Source organism: Hemiscyllium ocellatum, chromosome 4 (assembly GCF_020745735.1).
Source record: "Hemiscyllium ocellatum isolate sHemOce1 chromosome 4, sHemOce1.pat.X.cur, whole genome shotgun sequence".
Taxonomy (NCBI): Eukaryota; Metazoa; Chordata; class Chondrichthyes; order Orectolobiformes; family Hemiscylliidae; genus Hemiscyllium; species Hemiscyllium ocellatum.
Window position 1 is genome coordinate 107,137,365 of NC_083404.1, and position 19,744 is coordinate 107,157,108.

Consider the following 19,744-nt stretch of genomic DNA (forward strand, 5'->3'; position numbering starts at 1 on the left):
TCTCCATCTTACTTTAGGAGCTGTTAGAAGTCTGTAAACGTGAGACCGTGGAACCAGACAGCAAAGATGTTGACAGAATCCTCGGACTTGGCAGTTCCAGGTATGGAAATCCATGTCTTAGCAATTATAGACCTTCCCTCTATGTCTCCTTTATTGCTGCATATAACACTGCCAAATTATATTGTAACACATGACTGTAGATAATATTCCTGAATATATTATCCCAACATGAGATACAGCTGTTTGCATTGTATGTTAACTTTTCTTGCACGACATATTTTGCAGAGAGGGTTAAAACTAGGTAGAAGATAGCTATTTAGGCAATCATACCCAGAGTGGGACAGGAAAAGGTGGTGTACAAATATTAAAGTGGCAAGGTAAATAAATGCAAAATAAAATAGGGAAAAAGCAAAGTTAATGGCTCTTTATTTAAATGCATATAGAATTTAAAATCAAATAAATGAATAACACAAATAGACGTTAATGGGTATGGTCTTCTATCCATTGTGGACACGTAATTACAAGGAGGCAAAGTTGGGAACTGTATGCAACGTTTTGGAAGGGCAGACCAGATGGGAATGGTGGAAGGGCGGCTTTGTTAGTATGAAATTGAAGTATGGAATGAGCAAGAAATGATCTTTGATCCATCCATATGGTTGGAGACATGAAATAACAAGGGGTAAAAAGACACTAATGGGACTAGTCTGTAGACATTCGAACAGTAGATGTTCTGTAAGATGAAGAATAAATCATATTATGGAGTCATGATCTGAAAAGGAAAGGCACAATAATAATCATGGGTGGCTTTAACCATCATGTAAAGTTGGAAAATCAAATTCGCAGAAGTAACCATGAGGAAGTGCCATTATGAGACTAGATCAGTTAAGGCTATGTTCACTTGAGCTTAGAACAATGAGAGGGGATCTAGAATCCTATAAAATTCTAAAATGACTAGACAGGGTAAATGCAGACAGAATTCACCCTTCAGTTTGAAAGTGAGAAACTTGGCTAGAAAACAACTGTGCTAAACTTAATTTAATTGTAACAACTCTTGTTTAACCTGGAATGGACTTGGAAATGAGTTTAACAGAAGACGGTTGATGAATAATGGAAAGTGTTTCAGAAAATTCTTAATGATTTGAAATACTTAATGATTTCCAGCAAAGATTTATCTCAGTGAGGAAGAAGGATTCCAGAAATGAGATAAAACAACCATGGTTAACCAAGGAAATTAAGGATAGTATAAAAGGGACCTCGTGGCGCAGTGGTAGTGCCCTTACCAATGGACCAGATGATCCACCTTGAAGTCCACCTGCTCTAGGGTTGTGTAATAACATTACAGGGTTGACTGGAAAATATCTAAAATTGAAACAAAAAATACATACAGTGCAAAGATTTGTAGTAAGCCAGAGATTTGAGATGGTTTTCAAACCAATAACAATGATTAAAATAAAGACGGAGAAAATGAATCATCAAGTTAAACTAGCAATTATGTATAAAAGTGGACACAAAGAGCTTTTTTAAATATATAAATAGGAAGTGATATTAATAATGGGAACCAGGAAATAGCAGAGGAGTTTAATAAATACTATGCATTATAATAATGGTAGAAGACACTAATAGCATTGCAAAAAATATCAAATAATTCAGGGGCAAAAGTTGGGGAGGAGAGAGGAAATAAAATAACTAAAAAGAAAAAGTAGTCAGAAAGCTACTGGGGCTGAAGAGTGGTAAATTCCCTTTGACTGACTTAGTTGCATCCTTGGATATAAAAGGAAATGGCTGCACAGATAATGGATATACTAGCCATAACCTTCCAAGAATTCTTAGATTCTGGACAAAGCCCAGTGGATTGGAAAATGCCAATGTAATACCTTTATTCAGAAAGGGATGGAGACAAAAAACAGGTAACTATTGGCCAGTTAGCTTAACATCTCTCATTGTGAAAGTATTAGAACCTATTATAAGGGATGTAACAGCAGAGCATTTAGAAAAACTTATTCAAACAAAGTCGGCATGGCTATCTGAATTGGAAATCGTACATCACAAATGTTTGGAATTCTTTGAGGTAACATGAGGGTGGATAAGGGGAATGTAATGTATTTGGATTTCCAAAAGGTGTTTGATAATGTATTGCACATCAGGTTACTTAAGATAAGAGCCTAAGTAGATTAGTATGGTCAGAAGTCACATGGCATCAGGTTATAATCCAATAGGTTTATTTGAAGTCACAAGCTTTTGGAGCACTGCTCCATTGTCAGGTGAAGTGACTTAATCATCAAGTCACTCCACCTTATGATGGAGCAGTGCTCCAAAAGCTTGTGATTTCAAATAAACGTGTTGGACTATAACCTGGCGTTGTGTGACATTTGACCTTGTCCATACTATTCTGACATCAGCACCTCCACACCTGTACTACTACGGATAGAAGAATGGCTCATCACTTGGAAGTTTGGATAAGGGCCACATTTTCAGTGGGCACATGTGGAGGTACCACAGGAATCACTGTGGTTGCAATGATTTACAATATATGTTAGTGACTTGGATGAGGGAAGTGAATATCCTGTCACCAAGTTTGCAGGTGACAGAAATAGGTGGGATGGCAAGTGTGTTGGTGTCACATAGCCTGCAGAGGGATATAGACAGTTTCATTGAGTGGGCAAAGACTTTGAAGATGAAATATAATATGGAGAAATGTGAGGTTATGCACTTAGGCATGAAGATTAGAGGATTTGAACATTATTTTAAAAACGAGACTGGAAGAAACTTTAGCACAGAGGGACTTAGGAGCCTTTTGCATTAGTCATCAAGTTAGCATCCATTTTCACATGGTAGTAGGGAAAGCAAATGAACCTTTGGCCTATAGTTGAAAGGAAATGCAGTTTCTTTAAATAAAGGAAGTCTTGTGAAACTTTACAAGGCACTATTCAAACCGCTTTGGCTTCCCATCTGTGGTCTCTTATATTTTGTTATTGACTGTAAGGAATGTATGCTTTCTCAGATCACTGTGTAACCTAATAGGTTATAAAAGCACAGAATGCACCACAGGAGGGGGCCATTGTGCCCCATTGGCAGTTGTTTAAAATGATTTTGATTGTTTCAAAGGGTTGAAGGAGACCATTTAGCCCTTTTATGGCTGTGCAAACTATCTGCAACAACAATTCAGCCAATATCGTTTTGTCATTCTTTCCTTGCATTGTATAAGTTTTTTGTTTGTAATCTACTTACCTTTGAAAGCTTCAGTTGAATCTGTATGTGCCACACTGAGGCAGTGGAATTCAGATCCATTTGTTGCTCAAAAAAATCTTTTCTTCCTGATGTTGCTGTCTTTTTTGCTTATTTGCCTTAGTTTGAGGTCCTCTTGTTCTGACCCTTATGCTAATCAAAAATTTCTCTTTGCTTGTCTGGATGCCTTATGCTTTCAAACATCGGTGAAACCACGTCTCCTGCTCGAGGAAAAGTCCTATTTTCACCAATCTATCTACATCAATCTACAAACTGAAGTTCCCCATTCATGAAACCATTTTTGTTTTTTTTTTGCATCCTTTCTAAAGCCTCTGCATTATTTCTATAATGTGATGCCCAGAACTGGATGCTGCTCCAATTGAGGTTGAACCAATGACTTCCTTGCTTTTATACTCTGTACTTTTTATTTGTTCAACCCATATCTGGATTACATGAACAGTTTTGTTCTCCTTACGATAATTGCATTCAAAGCAGTTCAGTGAAGATTGATTTGACTTGTTCCTGGAATGGTGGACTGTTGTTTGGAGTTTAGAAGGATGAGAGGCGATCTTACTAAAATGTACTGGATCTTCAGGGACCTGGATATGGCGGATGCCAGGATGATACTTTCTTATATGGGGGAGATTATAACTAGGAGGCACAGTTTAAGACTAGAAGACCTCAATTTTAAGACTGAGAAAAGCGGAATTTTTTTTTGTGAAAGTCATTAGTCTGTGGAATTCGCTTTTGCAGGAAACTCTGGGAGCTGGGTCATTGTATTTATTCAAGGAACAGTTTGATTTTTGATCGAGTTGATCGAATCTTACAGGGCTCAGCCAGGAAAGTGTAGTAGAGACCCCAGCCAGATCAACCATAATAGTTTTGGGTGGTGATGTACGCTTGAAGGGCAGAATTGCCTATTTCCACTCTTATGTCTAAACCCCAGGCTGCCATAAGGCTTATTTATTGCTTTCTCTCTTGCCTTACCATCTTTAATGGTTTACGCACCAAAATCCTTGGGGCCCTTTATTTCTGAAACCCATTTGGAATCTTTTCCTTTATTTTATGTTGCCTCACCTCATGCGTCCTAACTAACTGTATTGTTTCACACCTTAAGTTCCATCAGTTATATGACTGCCCATTTGATTAGAATGTCTTCTGTTGTCTTGATGTCTATTACTATCCTTCATGAGGTTTCCCGACTTTGCCATCTGTGGTTAGATTTGATTTTATGCTCTCTTATGCTTTGTTATTGACTGTAAGGAATGTATACTTTTCTCAGATCACTGTGTAACAGAATAGGTTATATTTTAAACTTTATTGCATCTCTAATGGGCTGAGAGCTTTTTCCGTTCTCCCAGTTCTTTCATTTTGTATCCCCCCCTATCCTTTACCTCCCTATTGGAGCCTGTACCTTCAGCCATTCAGGCCCTAATCTCTGAAAATACCCCTGAATTGTCTCCCTACCCAACTTTCATCTGTCTCTATCTTTAAGCTTTTGGTCTCTTGCCCTAATGTCATCCCATTGCAATTGTGTGCCCTTCTACACACTGTCAAAGTGTCTGAGGAAGTTTTGCCATGTTAAATGGCACTATGAAATTACAAGTTATGTGACTGGCCTAATCTTGGCTATGGCAGTAATGGATGCGACACATTTTAAGATTTTATCTTCTTTAAAAGAGGATAGCTTAGCAAAATTGCCACTTTTAACTTGATTTCTCATTGGAAAGGGCGTGCACAACATCCTGGGACTGACTGTAATCCTTTGCCTTTGGATGCCATAGTCGACATACCTGCTAATAGTTCCTGCTTTTAGCAATGATTCATGGCTATTTGTAATGGGTGTGGACAAGATCTGGGAGCCTGTACCCGAGAACAGGCTTTTTCTTTGAGAAAAGCAAAGAGAACCACGATGATTGACTACCTATTATGTCAGTGATTCTGTAAAATTATAGGGTATAAATATCGTGTTTATATTGTAACATATCATTGATACTGCTTTCATGATTTTCAAATAAATCAAATTGTGTTTTGTAAAAGCAAATACATTTGGCAGTTGAAAGATTCCAGAAAGATGAATTACTGTTTCTCTGTCTCCTTTGGTTGAGGGAGAAATGTCACAAAACACTGAACTCTGTGCTCTTCTTTTACATCTTGTCACGTGTAGGGTTCACTTTTATTTTCAGGGGCTCCTCTTGAGAGCCTTTCAGGGCTGCATTTTTGATTTTCACAGGCTTCTTGTTCAGTTTCCCGTACTACTTTATTTGATTAAGCCATTTTGTAGCAATACAAATTTCCCTCCCAACTTCTATCAGTAAAAATATTATTATACTTGAATTTCCAGAAGGCACCTGGCGAGCTGCCACACCCTCATGGTATAGGAAGTAATATATGAGCACGGCAGGAGGATTGGTTGGCAGAAAATAGGGTGTGCATAAATTGGACTTTGCTTAATTGACAGGATGTGATATATGGAATCCTAAAAGGGCATCAGCTTTTTATATTTTATATCAATAACATAACATAAATGAGCAGAATTAAGGTCTGGTAGCTAAATTTATAAATAGGAAGGACAAAAAGATGAGTGGAAAAATATATTGTGAAAAGGACTTGAGGTTTAGTGAGTTGGTAAAAAATTGGCATAAGGAGTGTTATGTATAATTGTTCTGAATTCCACACTCTTATCTATCTTTGATAACCTTTTGTTAAACTAGAATCTATCTACTGCTGTCGTTAAAAATATTTGATGACCTCACAACCACCATCTTCTGACAGTTTCAAAGTCACACAAGACAGTGTTAAAACAGTGTTCTCTGGATCTTGACTCACCCATAAAAGTAAACACCTTTTCCACATCCTCTTTGTCCAAATCGTTCAGGATCTAAAAGTGTCAATCGACTTACCACTTGCTTTTCTAAACTCCAGTTGATCCAAAGTTTCCTAGTTTCAACATCATAACCCTTGTGTGTACTTCCTGCAATGTATTTTCATCCTTTCTTGAATACGGAAGCTAAAACTGCACACAGTATTCAAGATGTGGTCTCACCAATACCTCTGTATAATACTGAAGTATAGCATCTTTCCTTTTGAATTCACTTACCCTTGTAATAAAGGATAACATTCCATTAACCTTAATTATTTGCTGTACCTGCTTACTAAACTTATTTAAACTCATGAACTAGAACATCTTGGAACTCTGTAGTCCATTACTGTACTTTCTGAAGTGGCCAACTTCATATGTCCGCTCATTATAATTTATCAATTGGTTGCTTGCTCACTTAACCATCGATATCACACTCCATTCTTATGTCATCTTAACAACATACTTTCCCACCTATCTTTTGTGTCATCCGAAAATTTAGCAATAATGCCTTAGCTCCCCTCATTTAATTCATTAATATAGATTATAAAAAGTGCACTCATAACCTGGCCAAACAGGTTGGATATCAACTCGCAAATCTTTCCAACATGTTCCAGTGCCAGACAGTAAGTGTGGGAGAAATCTGTGGTCAGCCTGGCAATTACAAAAATTGGAACCTCCATCATCAATATCTGTAACTCCACATGGCAGCATACTTGCAAAAGTCCACTTTGCCACAACATGTCTGGCTACCTGAGTGTAACACTTCAGTGGTTGGGCAAGTAAATTATTCTTAAAAAGGGGTCTTATTGGTGGAGTGATGATGTTTCTAGGGCAGAAGGCCCAAATTCAAGTCCTACCTTCCCTATATATACAGGGAAACTTGAATTTGGTATGGAGTGTATTGCACATAGCAATCCATTGTAATAGGCTATTAAGATGGACTCTTGAGATCACCTGTATTTTGTGTGACCGTGAGGATTCAGTGTTCCCTGTGTACACAGCTGTGAGGTTTTACAGAGCCATGTTCATGATTTGAAGAGGCTTTCACTTAATTTTTGTTTAAACTTCAGCCTCATAATCCAGTTCTTTTGTCACCCAGTATGCAGAGGGGCAGGCAGATTGAAGGATTTCTTGGCACATCACAGCTGATTGGCACCATGGGACCTGCAGTGCATTGGATGTATTGTCACCCCAAAAGTAAATTCAATTGATGGTTCCCTTAAAGAATTTTATTTTTGTTGCAGGGCCCCTTTCAAGACATGATACTCTTTACTTGGTTTATTTTAGTTTGATCTTTCGGAAGAGTATGAAGGAAATTTAAACTTTCTTTCCTCTTTTCTGCCTACACCTGTTGTTCCTGGAGAGGAATACTGGAGCCCTTAATCATGGCTCACAATCCAATTTTAGTTATGTTCTGAAAGTTTAAATTGAATTTTGATTTTTATTTCAAAGTCCCTTTAATTTGGTTAGTTTTATTCATTTTGCTTTCATAGGAATATAAAGAGAAACGTTGATCTGATTATATTCACCTCTTCTATGGTTATATCCATGAACATGTGGTACAGGACTCGGAGCAAGTACATGGAGTCTGCTGATATGTTTGAGACCTCCCCTGACCAGTGGGCACCACAGGGGCTGGAGAATATTATCACTTTTTCTCAGTCCCTAAAATAACAATTTAACTTGATTTTGCAATGTTGCTTTAAAGTTTTGATGATAGGTGAGAGTGCCCCTTTAAAAGCTCATCACTTGTTAATTTAATTTCTTTCAATTTACATTGGTTTCAAAAGAAAAATGTGTTGACATCAGAGTATGATGGAGTTAAAAGGTGTGCGCTTTGTAATACTTTGCTGTCCAAGTTAGTTAATACTAAGCAAAGATTAGCAGCTGTACTATTTTTTTTTGTCAACTTAAATAAAATATTTGAGAGGATCTTGTTCCAACTGTGCTGTCACTTTCTTACCTCAGTGAGGAAGAAGGCACTTTGGTGGATCCATCCTGATGGAAGTTTACAAACATTTTGATGAGGAGAGTGATCTGGCACTTAACAGAGCTTAATTTCCCCTCCTCTTCAATCTCCAAACATGTTTGAATTTTGTTGCTACTATGATTTGAGTGTTGCAGAGGAATCCTTTGCATCTGTCACTCATCTGCTTCCAGTTCATGTAGATCTGGGATTAATCTCTCAAAGGGAGAGCAAGGTGTTTACCTGTCATGCATGCCCCCCAGTTCATTGATAGCGCAAAGGAAAACTACTTAAGGTAAAAGAAGGAACTAGTGAGGGTAAACTAGTATCTAATAACTAGCTGTTCTAACCTGTTTGCTTCTTTATAGTGGGTCCGCGCCCAGACTGATGCTGACCAGAGAGGACCGTGAGGCGGCTAAGCTTGGACTGGCTGTTTTTACGGTAGGCATGATTCAATTAAATGTTTTGCTGTGATAAGAGGCTGAGTTACCAATGAGAAAATTATGCAGATGTTTGCAGAATCTTGGTTGGGCCTCAGCGTATATTGACTTTAGAAGTGTTCATGTTCATAAGAATGGTATTGAGGCAATAGAAACATTGAAAATGATGTTACAGTGAAGAAGGTGGAAATGCACCTCTGCTAGACCCAATTTGTACTCTATTGGGTTTGTGGTGGCTCTGGTAAGGATCACGGCTTGCGTAGCAGCATGAAGCAGGCAGAGAATGGTGGCATTCGAGGAGGATATTTCACAGTCAACAGAGTTGAGGGCTTTTGAGAGATTGAAGAAGACCCCATACACAGGTTGGTGTTGCACTTTTCTTGGATTTGTCACACACTGAAAATCATGTCCATTGTACCTCTTGATTGGTGGAAGCAGCATTGAGACTCTGGGAGGAACTTTCTAGCACAGGGAAAAGGTAGTTGCGGAGCATTCTCTCTCTCTGTGAGAATCTAATAGTGTGGTGGGCACTAGGGAAATCCCTCTGTAGCGTCCACAGTCTGACCTGTTTCCTTTCCTGAAGATAGTTACAATTAGGGGGTATCTGTGAGATGTCCCAGCTTGGTCTCTTCCTTCCAGACAATGACCATGAGGTTGTGGTCATGCCTGTCTGCCATATTTTGGTATTTCAGGATTTTCATCAATGCACTAGGTCTTGTTATTTTTCAGGGTCAGATGGCTTTTTTGGCTTCATGGTGGATTGGTGGTATGCTGAGATGGCGAGAGATAGTGTTGCAGGATATTGTTGAAATCACTTGTGTCGAACGCTGCACCTTGGTTGAGGAGGTCCTTGGAAAGCTTGCTCAAGTGGGCATTTACGGCTTTTTGGAATGACTTTGACTCTCAGTGGAGTAGATCTCTGTCTACTTGTGCTGAAGACGCCATGCACGTTGTGGTTGTCAGCAACTTGATGAATTTTCTGCACTCTTCCCACTCACCATCTATTTAGATCATAGCTTCTGTTTTTGCACCTCACCTTTCAGTTGCCACAGGCCTGTTTCCTCTCACTTGTATTTTTGTGGAGCTGCTAGTTCAGGGAGGCCTTGTTTTTGTGGTGTAGGAAATACTGGATTACCTGATCTAAACATCATTTTTCTGCTGCCTCTTGATACCTCTCGACATCTTTAGTGTCGAGAAATCTTTCCTTCAAATATATTGAGTGACTTGGTGTTCACAACACACGTGGTATAGAACTACACAGATTTACCATTGTTTGAAGGTATTTCTCCTCACTATGGTCCTAAATCATAGAATTGTTAGAGCATGGAAGGAGGCTATTTGGTCCAGTGTCTCTGTACAGTTTGTCTGAACATTATGGCTTCGTGCCAACTCCTTTTTTCCTGTAACTCTGTATGTTATTTTTATTTAAGTAATTATCCACTGCCCTCTTGAATGTCTCCATTGAATCTGCTACCACCACACTTCCAGGCAGTGCATTCAAACCTGGCCCACTGAAAAAGTTTTCTCTCCTCTCAATTGCTGCTTTTGCAAACATTTTAAAACTTGCAATCGTCTTGATCTTATACAAGCAGGAAGATTTTCCTGTATACTCTGATTGGACCCTTTATGCTTTTGAGAACTACAATCAAGTCCTCTCTAAGAGAAACAGTTTTAACTTCTCCAACCCTAGTGGTATATTTCTACAGTTCCCTGCACAGTTTCTATATATTCAGGAGACTCTCTGATGTGATGATACTTTGGCGTTATATAAGAAGAGAGGTTGAGAAAGAGGTGACGTGTAGTTGCTTGGATTTTTTTAAACGTTGGAGCAATAGTAGAAGCCTGATAGGGTGGGGTCAAACTCCCAAGGAACCAGGATTTTAGTTTAGCTTTCAGTAGCTGTTGGGGTTGTGACAGCTGTTACATCTCTTGCTCATGCTCTCTCTCGTGCTTTGCTACAGCTACATATAAGACAATCTGTTACTGAACTTCCCTTTACCAAGTATGTGCTTGTAGGATGTTGCTATATTGGAAGAGTTGATGAGTACAGCTTGTTCTGCTATAACCTGTGTTTCATTAATGTGATTGGCGAAATGGGGATACTATTTCTACAGCGCGATCTTTTAAAATGTTTGTTATCTGTAATGCAATTGCATCACCAACACTTTAAGAGCTGTTTCTAAAAGTTTTTTTTTATAATGTGGGGTTGCACGAGAACACGACTATTGCATTATAGAAGAACTACCTGTAGTGCATTATTATTTTAAATAGTTTGATCGAGTTAATGTTAAGCCAATTCTCTTTTTGTCTTTATTTTAACCATTGTGTATGAATAGTGTGTTTTGTTTCAAGCTTGATAGTTTGACCAATTGAATTGGATCCCGAACACAATGTCTGGCACTTGCCTTTCAAAATAAGAAATGGTCAGGGTCTAGGCTATCACCTTGATGTATTTTGAGAGGGTTTAGTCTGTCCGTAACACTGGCACTATGTCAGTATTTGCAGTATTCCATGGGACTGTGCCAGTATATTCTGAGAGATCTGCAGTTGATTTTCAATATTCTTAAGTTCCTTTCTCTCTTGTTATAGCACCACAAATCTGACGACACCAGCAAGTCATCAAGCCAGAAGCGGAAATCAGAGCCACATTCTGGAGAACCTGAGACCCTGAGGTGGGTAGTTTGGGAAAGCTGGTGCTGGTCAGTGGTCAGAATGGCTGTGTTTTCTTTTTAAACTTCATGGCAGTGCTTCTGGCAATCAGAGGCAACTCCTCTCGAGCAGTGTAAATTATTATTTCTTTGAAATTTGGTACTCTTGTGATTTGCTAGTCTTGTGATTGACTTAATGAGTGTGTGATGAAAATCTTTGACAGCATATTAATATTCAAATTCTGCACTACCAAGCAACCAATCATTTGTTATTGAATATTTTTATATTTTAAAAAAATTTGCAATTACTTAGATTCCATCTCTAACTAGCAGTATTCACCAGCCAACTAACTGAAGACCTTTTCTTTTCCCTGTGATGACTGAGTGTGGGACGAGTGGCCTGTGGTCAGTTCTTGTTGAAAAAATTAGAATGACATCAAAAAGTCTGAGTTCATTGGCTGGTAGTAGAAAGGGAGAATTTAAAGGCAGAAAGGTCAAGCCAAATATCAGACCTGATGTGCACACTTCTTTATCAGGACAGAGTATGTATTATTTTATTGTAGTCTATTCTATACTCTGGTTTTAACCTTGATAAAGTTAATGTGAGTACTAGATAACATATAAAAAAAAGCAACATATTTGAACAATTTTACTAAATTACAGGCCAATTTATCTTAAATATTTTTCCGATGACAGATGTTAACATCTTTGAAGAATAGGTTCTAACACTTGGATATCTTCAACGTAATTAGCAGATTTGTAAAAGGGAAATGTTTAAATATTTATTAGAGTTCTTTGGAGAAGTAACTTGTGTTGTGGATAACGGGGAACTAGTGGATGTACAAGTACACAATCCTTTATCCAAAATCGTCAGGGCCAGCTGTTTTCCAGATGTTGTAGTTTTTCAGATTTTGAACAAATGTTGTACCCCCTGTAGGGTCCAGGGCAGCACTCCATAATCTAACATCAATAATGCAGCAAAAACATATGAATATTCACACTAAGTGGGATACATAAACCCTCTTCGCTGTCCACTACACCTACAATTTTGGTGTCATTGCAAACTCACTAAGTGTACCTCTTATGCTCGCATGTAAATGACAAGAAGTAGAGGACCCAGCACCGATCCTTGTGGCACTCCACTGGTCACAGGCCTCCAGTCGTCATCATCATCACTACTATCCTTAACGCTTATCTGTATTTAACACCATTTCAGCAATTTTCCCATTGCTCGAGGAATGCACGACAGGTGCATCATTGTCAATGTTCAGCATTTCTTCGATGTCAGCTTCCTGCAATCAATTTACACTTGTCTGATAAATGTTATGCATAAGTTACAAAGTTTGCTCTCATCGTTTTCTCTTCAGTGACACAAAATCCTTCAAAGTTTTCATTTGTAGGTTTATTTACATCAAACATCATTGCAGGCCACAGGCTGTGCCAAGCATTTGCTAATGTTGATTTATCAACATCCTTCCAAGCATTAGCAACTGCATAAATGGCATCCTTAACTCTAAACTCTTTCAAGAAGTCTTGTATTCTTACCCCGCTGTTAACTGCAGCAAGCGTACAGCTTTAAAAATAGTCTTTATTCTTGTTGTTCATGGAGCATAAAATTCCTTGAGTCACAAGGCTGTAATACAGATGTCAATTAGGGGACAAGTAAATACTGAAAGCATGATTTTTCACAAGTCGCCCAGGAACAATAAAATTATAGTTTTCTTCCAGTCCAGCTTGCCTGCAATGAGCCTGTGCTGCTGGAATGAAGTGTTTACTGAACCAGTTGCAAACTCCATGCATTCTTGTTTGCATAATAATGTGCAGGTAAATGGTGTATACCTTTCAGACATCTCGGATGTTTGCTTTTTCCAATCACAGCCAACTTCATCTTGTGTGTACCTGCAGCATTGGCACACCCAAGAATATTTCACTTGTTTTTAAAATCTGTTTGTGCTCTCTCAACAGCCATTGTTAATGTTTTTCTAGGGATGTAGTGCTAATAGAGAGAGTTTCATCAGCATTATAAATTTATTCAGGACCTAAGGCTTTTGTCGCAAATCACCACAGATTTTCAGATATTTTATACCATTATGCTGCTTAAACTTTTGAATATTGACACACACACCTTCCATGTTCAGTTCTTTATGATATTTTCTAGCTTATTTCATGACCAACAAACCAGTCAGTGGCAAACGTTCACTTAGTTGTCAAATTGACTCCATCCACAGTTAAGATCTGCATTTTTTTTGCCCTATGCAGTGTTTTCCTATTTTTCATTAGTTTATGATTGTCACTGTTGCCATAAAACTTCAGTCACTTCTCTATTTCTTTCAGTCATATATAGTGGTAGTTCTGATACCATATTATTCAGTAAGACACACCACAGACACACCATGATCAAGCTTCTGCACTAACTCCACATTCTGTTGTTGATAATGTCAGATACTTCCTTTTCTTATTATCTGCAGCTCTGTTGGCATTTTCACAGTGAAATTGAGACTGAAATTGAACACGATGGGGAAAACAAAACACAATTGACATCTGCCTGTGCTGGGCCTCACCGCCATGTGGGTTGAGTGGGTGTGAACTTCGTCCACCAAACGAATCTTATTACGTAGGCATGACTGATGCTCCACACACCACGAAAAACACCTTCAGAGCTTTTTGGATAAAGAATAGTGTACCTGTGTTGTATATGAGGTTTCCAGAAGGTGTTTGATCAGGTGCCACATCAAGTTATTCTGGAAGATAAAAGCTCATACTATAGGGAGTAAGATTGGCTAGTGAAAGGGAAGCAGAGTAGGAGTAAATTGATCTTTTTTAGGCTCGCAAGATGTCATGAGTGTGACATAAGGGTCATTGCTGGGGCCTCAACTCTACAATGATTGGGATGAAGGGATTGCAGGTTTGGTAGTTCAGTTTGCTGATGGACAGAGATAAGTAGGAAAATGAGTTGTGAAGAGAAGATAAGGAGCCTAAAAAGGGATCTATCAAGTGGGCAAATGGAGTACAATGCAGCAAGGTGTAAAACTGTCCATTTTGGTAGAAAGACTACAAAAGAAGCTTATTATTTAAATAATGAGAGGATGCAGAGATCTGGGTGAACTAGTTAATGAATCACAGGTTACTGTGCAGATATGGCAAATAATCTGGAAAACTAATCAAATGTTATGTTTCATTGTGAGGGGAACTCAACGCAAGAATAAGGTTATGTTTCAGCTATACTTAAAATTTGCATTGCTAAGACTGTATGAATAGTATGTATAGTACTGGCTGTTGCACTTATGGAAAAGTGTTAATACATTAGAAGTAGTTGAGAGAAACTTTACTAGACTAATATCTGGAATAAGTGGATTGCTTGAGAAAGATTAAGTAAGGCCTGTATCCTCTCAAATCCTCTACTACAGCAAAGAAACAAATCTGACTTCCCAATCTGACCAAGTTCCGCTTGTCATCATTTGGCCCTTCCTATTCATATACCCATCTAGATGCCTTTTAAATGTTGCAATTGTACTCTCCTCTTTCCGCTGGCAACTCATTCCATACATATACCACCCTCTTGGGGGAGAATCTAGAACTGAAAGTCATAGTTTGAAAATAAGGGGCTGCCCAGTTAAGACATGTAGAATTTTTTTTTTGGCTGAATGTTTGCAAGGTACTCAAAAAGACAGTGAACGCAGAATATTTACCTCTGCTGTAAAAAAATATCTAGATTGTTGATTACCAAGACGATTAAAAAATTCAGGAGTGTATACTGGTGGTTAAAATCAGAGCATATTTAAAGAGCCGAGTAACCACCTCTTGGTTGTATATTGAACCTAATTATTTGATTCTGATTCTGATCACGGGCTTGGACTCTCCACACCAGGGCAGCTAGCCCTTTCCACGACACTTGCTGAATTAAGGTCCTTCCCAATCAATATTTGCTGCAATCTTAATATAAATCATCTCTAATCAGTCGAAACTCCTATCTGGAGAGGTTAGTAACACTTGGATCTCTGTGAGAATTCCTCAAGAGGAAATCCGAATCCTGTGTCTTACGAATTGCAATTTGAACATTTTACTGGATACAAATGTTTTATCATTCCTATACCTGAACACTTGGGGTTTTTTTGTCGAAGGCTTTGTTCAGTAATGATATGTCACTCTGACTGGCATCACTGTTTCCTGAAACGATGTGGTCCTGCAATTTCACAGGGGAAAACCACTCTTTAAAGATGGAAATGAAGTATTATCTTGCGTTGAATGCAGACGAGCTTTCTCATTTTTACACCCAATTCTTTGTCCAGGGGTTCCAAATAACAGATCAGCCAATTAACACTACACACTGTAGAAATACAACCATTATCTAGTATAAAAATCACAAAACACCAGATAGTACTCAAAATAGCATTCTGAAAGCTTATATGTTCAAAGAAACTTGCTGGACTATAATCTGTGTGATTTTTAACTTAGTCATGGGAGACTGATTAGCAAGGTTGGATCTCATGGAATACAGGGAGAACTAGCCATTTGGATACAGAACTGGCTCAAAGGTAGAAGTCAGAGGGTGGTGATGGAGGGTTGTTTTTCAGACTGGAGGCCTGTGACCAGTGGAGTGCCACAAGGATCAGTGCTGGGTCCTCTACTTTTTGTCATTTACATGCGAGCATAAGAGGTACATTTAGTGAGTTAGCAAATGACACCAAAATTGTAGGTGTAGTGGCCAGCGATGGGCTGAGAAGTGGCAGATGGAGTTTAATTCAGATAAATGCAAGATGCTGCATTTTGGGAAAGCAAATCTTAGCAGGACTTAATGGTAAGGTTCTAGGAGTGTTGCTGAACAAAGAGACCTTGGAGTGCAGGTTCATAGCTTCTTGAAAGTGGAGTTGCAGGTGGATAGGATAGTAAAGGAGGCATTTGATATGTGTTCTTTTATTGGTCAGAGTACTGAGTACAGGAGTTGGGAGGTCATGTTGCAGTTGTACAGGACACTATGCAATTCTGGTCTCCTTTCTATTGGAAAGATGTTGTGAAACTTGAAAGGGTTCAAAAAAGATTTACAAGGATGTTGTCAGGGTTGGAGGATTTGAGCTATAGGGTGAGGCTGAACAGGCTGGGGCTGTTTTTCCTGGAGCACCGGAGGCTGAGGGGTGACCTCAGAGGTTTACAAAATTATGAGGGGCATGGATAGGATAAATAGACAAAATCTTTTCCCTGGGCTCGGGGAGTCCAGAACTAGAGGGCGTAGGTTTAGGGTGAGAGGAGAAAGATTTAAGAGACCTAAGGGGCAACTTTTTCACGCAGAGGGTGGTACGTGTATGGAATGAGCTGCCAGAGGATGTGGTGGAGGCTGGCACAATTGTAACATTTAAGAGGCATTTGCTTGGGTATATGAATAGGAAGGGTTTGGAGGGATATGGGCCAGGTACTGGTAGGTGGGACTAGATTGAGTTGGGATATTTGGTCGGTGTGGACGGGTAAGACTGAAGGCTCTGTTTACATGCTGTACATCTCTATGACTATGTGGAGGTGCCAGTTTTGGACAATCTAGTATAGCATAACCGGCAGCAACTATGATACTTTTGGGCTACCTTAAGTTTACAGCTACTATTTTCTTCCATTGTTATATTTGGCCTTAGACCCATCTGTTTCATGAGTTGCTTCAAAATTTGACTCCTTATCCTTGGGCAATATTCCTGAGTGATATTTGGAGTCATACTAGAAGCATCTATTAATAATTCCAGTAGATGAGATTTTTCAACTATCCCCAAACTTCTTTTGTCCTTGGTTTAGAAATCTACTAAAGGTACAGTCCACCCCCCCCCAAATGTATTGCAGCAACTTTATCCTTGTACTACTAGATGCCCTTCAACTTTGAGTGTCAGTACTTGTAATCTTCTATTCTCTGTAATGCAGAAGATCTTCCAACATGTCCTGGAAACAATACTCATAAGATTTTTAGTGCAGCTGCCATTTATTCGAAGAGAATCATTACCTCAAAATTGAACATGTGTCAAAACCAAAAGTCTGTCTGCCTGAGATTAGTGCATAATCTAATACCTTAAAACATCAGAATAGACTTTAGAATTTCTTTCTTGAAATGATTGTCCTTTAATCACCCCTCAAACTACATAATTGACTATTCATTTTAAATATATCAAATAGTGACACTCCCTTGGTGGCTTCAGACATTTTTTTTTTGGAAACTGTTTAAAAACCATAAAGATCTTCAGTCTCCAGGTCTGTTACATACAGCCCCAGAAATAAATGAAAAATAATGTTACTCTTTTTCCTTGTAATGAAAAGCCAAAGCCATTCCTTGTTTTTTGGTAAGGAAAATGACTGGGGTGAATATCTCTACAATTCATGCACTGCGGCTCTAATTCCAAAACACCTTTTTGAAAATCCAACACTAAGTCACCCAAATAATCAACTAAAATAATTAAACCAGTAACGATTAGTAAAAAAAGAGGGGACAACTTTGAAATGTATTTGGCAGCAGAAATAATGCACCCTACATCTTGCAATGCCAATACCCCTCCAAGACTCAGGAGTGTTGGGTTATAGTGGTGGCTTCTAAGGTACTTTAGGGTGTGCAGAGGATATGAAGCTTATTTTCACATAACTAAAGTGCTTTCAAGGAGGAATTTAAAGCCTGGTTAGTCAGACAGTAATGTTCTAAAATGGTGGTTAAATTTCAGATCAGATCTACATGAGAGCTTATGTATGTCTCAGTTTTACTAGTGTGTTGATCCCAAACTCTAGGTTTGAGGGCCAGAAACGACACAAGAAGCAGAAAAACAGCAAAAAGAAGAAGGAAAAGAAGAGAAAAAAGCACAAGAACCGAACAAAGTCACCACCACGGGTGTCAAGCCATCGAGACAGGTGGATGGAATGGACTGGGGTGGGGGTGGAGGTAGAGGGAAGAATCATCCAGTGCATCTTCATAATTGGGAGCGACCAAACAAACGCTGTCACTCAGAAAGGATCTTTTAAGTTGCGAAATGAGATAAATGTAACCTATCTTCACAGTGTCATTGTTGGCACTGGATGACAGTTCCTAGATGAACCACAATTCACATTCTAACCAGCCATAATAGTTCACTGAACAGATCAGGGTTAGTTTACAAAAGGTAACACCACTTATTGAAAAAAAATCATAATCTGACGTGGTAACTATTGCAGAGTTAATGTTGAGGCATGTTGGTTCACTTAAACTGTAATGAGTTTTACACTAACCTATGCTGTAAATAGTGCAAGTATTTGGTCCTGTGATTTTAAACCACATTTCCAAACTTTGTGGCAGAAATTACATTGTGAGCTTCCCCTCAAAGCAGTATTCTACTAGACTACCAATGGTGAGAGCGATTCTTTTGAAATAGGACACTAAAATTTAATGGACACTTGCTGAAATTTGTAGGTATTGATCCAACAATATTTAAGATTTAAAAATTGTTAATCTATAACTTAGAAACAATGTTAGTTTATTGTACTGTTGCTCATTTGTGATATTATAACAATGTATGGTAGTATGAAAGTGCTAGTTTAATCAAGTCCAATGATTGAGATAATAGGAACAAGTTGTTTGATCATAAAACTTAAGAACGGTCTGTGCTTTGAGATGTTCAACTCCTTGAAGCAACTGATGATTGGGACCAGGACTCAGCCCTGCATAACTACTGTAGTGATGTTGTCCATGATCTTCAAATGACTTTGCTTTATCAAATGCACCTAATATCACCTCAAATTCCACTTGTCATATTTAGTCCTAGGCTATGAAACTTAGAACAGTCTCTATGATGGAACCTAAACTGAGCATAGCAATAAATCAGCAATGTATATTCCTTATGGCCAACTTTTTTCTCGGAGGGTGGTGTGTGTATGGAATGAATGCCAAAGGAAGCATTCGGGCCAAATAGGACTAATTAGAGTAAGATATCAGGCTGGCATGGACGGGGGGTTTGACCAAAGGGTCAATTAATGCTGTATATCTTTATGCTGATTACCTCATGATAGAAACAGATGGAGGTGTTATTTGGTTTGTCCTTCTATGCACATGTACAATTTTCATTTACAAAAATTCCAGTATTAAATAGAAAAATAATTTCTCTCTACCACAGCCAGTTTCCCCCCCCCCCCCAGTATTTCCTCAGGATTATATTCAAGCAAAAAGCAACCAGTTTAAAAGCATCTTGATCAATCAGAAGCTGTGTTAAATTGTTACAATTTTGTACTTTGACCACTTGACATGTCTTAATGCACAATTTAAATATTAGAATGGGGCCACACTGCGAAAATTCAGAAGTCTTATTCTATCATCTTCTAACCCACTCTGATTTTCCAGGAAGTTCCATTCGTCATCTGACCAGAAGACAACAGCATAACATGGATTCTTCTGGGGGATAGTAGAACTTCTAATCAGAAGAATGAAGATCACTGTTTGACTCTTAAGTGGCATAGAATGGAACTTAGTTTGCAAATGTGTTTGCAGGTATGAAGTGTTTATACAACATTCTCTTAATCTGTAGTGGCTTAGCACTCAAATTGTAAATATTTATGCAAACACAATGAAGTTAAATAAAAACCATTTCTACACACCTGATTTCTTTTGCCATTATTG

The 19,744-nt window shown here is 38.5% G+C and overlaps 1 protein-coding gene across 1 annotated transcript in view; it reads left to right on the plus strand.

Annotated features, from left to right (window-relative positions):
* Positions 1–19,719, plus strand: part of c4h1orf35 (chromosome 4 C1orf35 homolog) — a 33,345-nt gene extending 13,626 nt beyond the window's left edge. The window contains exons 4-8 of the mRNA XM_060824448.1: positions 18–100; positions 8,423–8,495; positions 11,084–11,166; positions 17,890–18,009; positions 19,469–19,719. Coding sequence (XP_060680431.1) covers positions 18–100; positions 8,423–8,495; positions 11,084–11,166; positions 17,890–18,009; positions 19,469–19,508 — 399 coding nt within the window. The 3' untranslated portion in view covers positions 19,509–19,719. The remainder of the gene's footprint in view (positions 1–17; positions 101–8,422; positions 8,496–11,083; positions 11,167–17,889; positions 18,010–19,468) is intronic.
* The last annotated feature ends 25 nt before the right edge of the window (positions 19,720–19,744 follow it).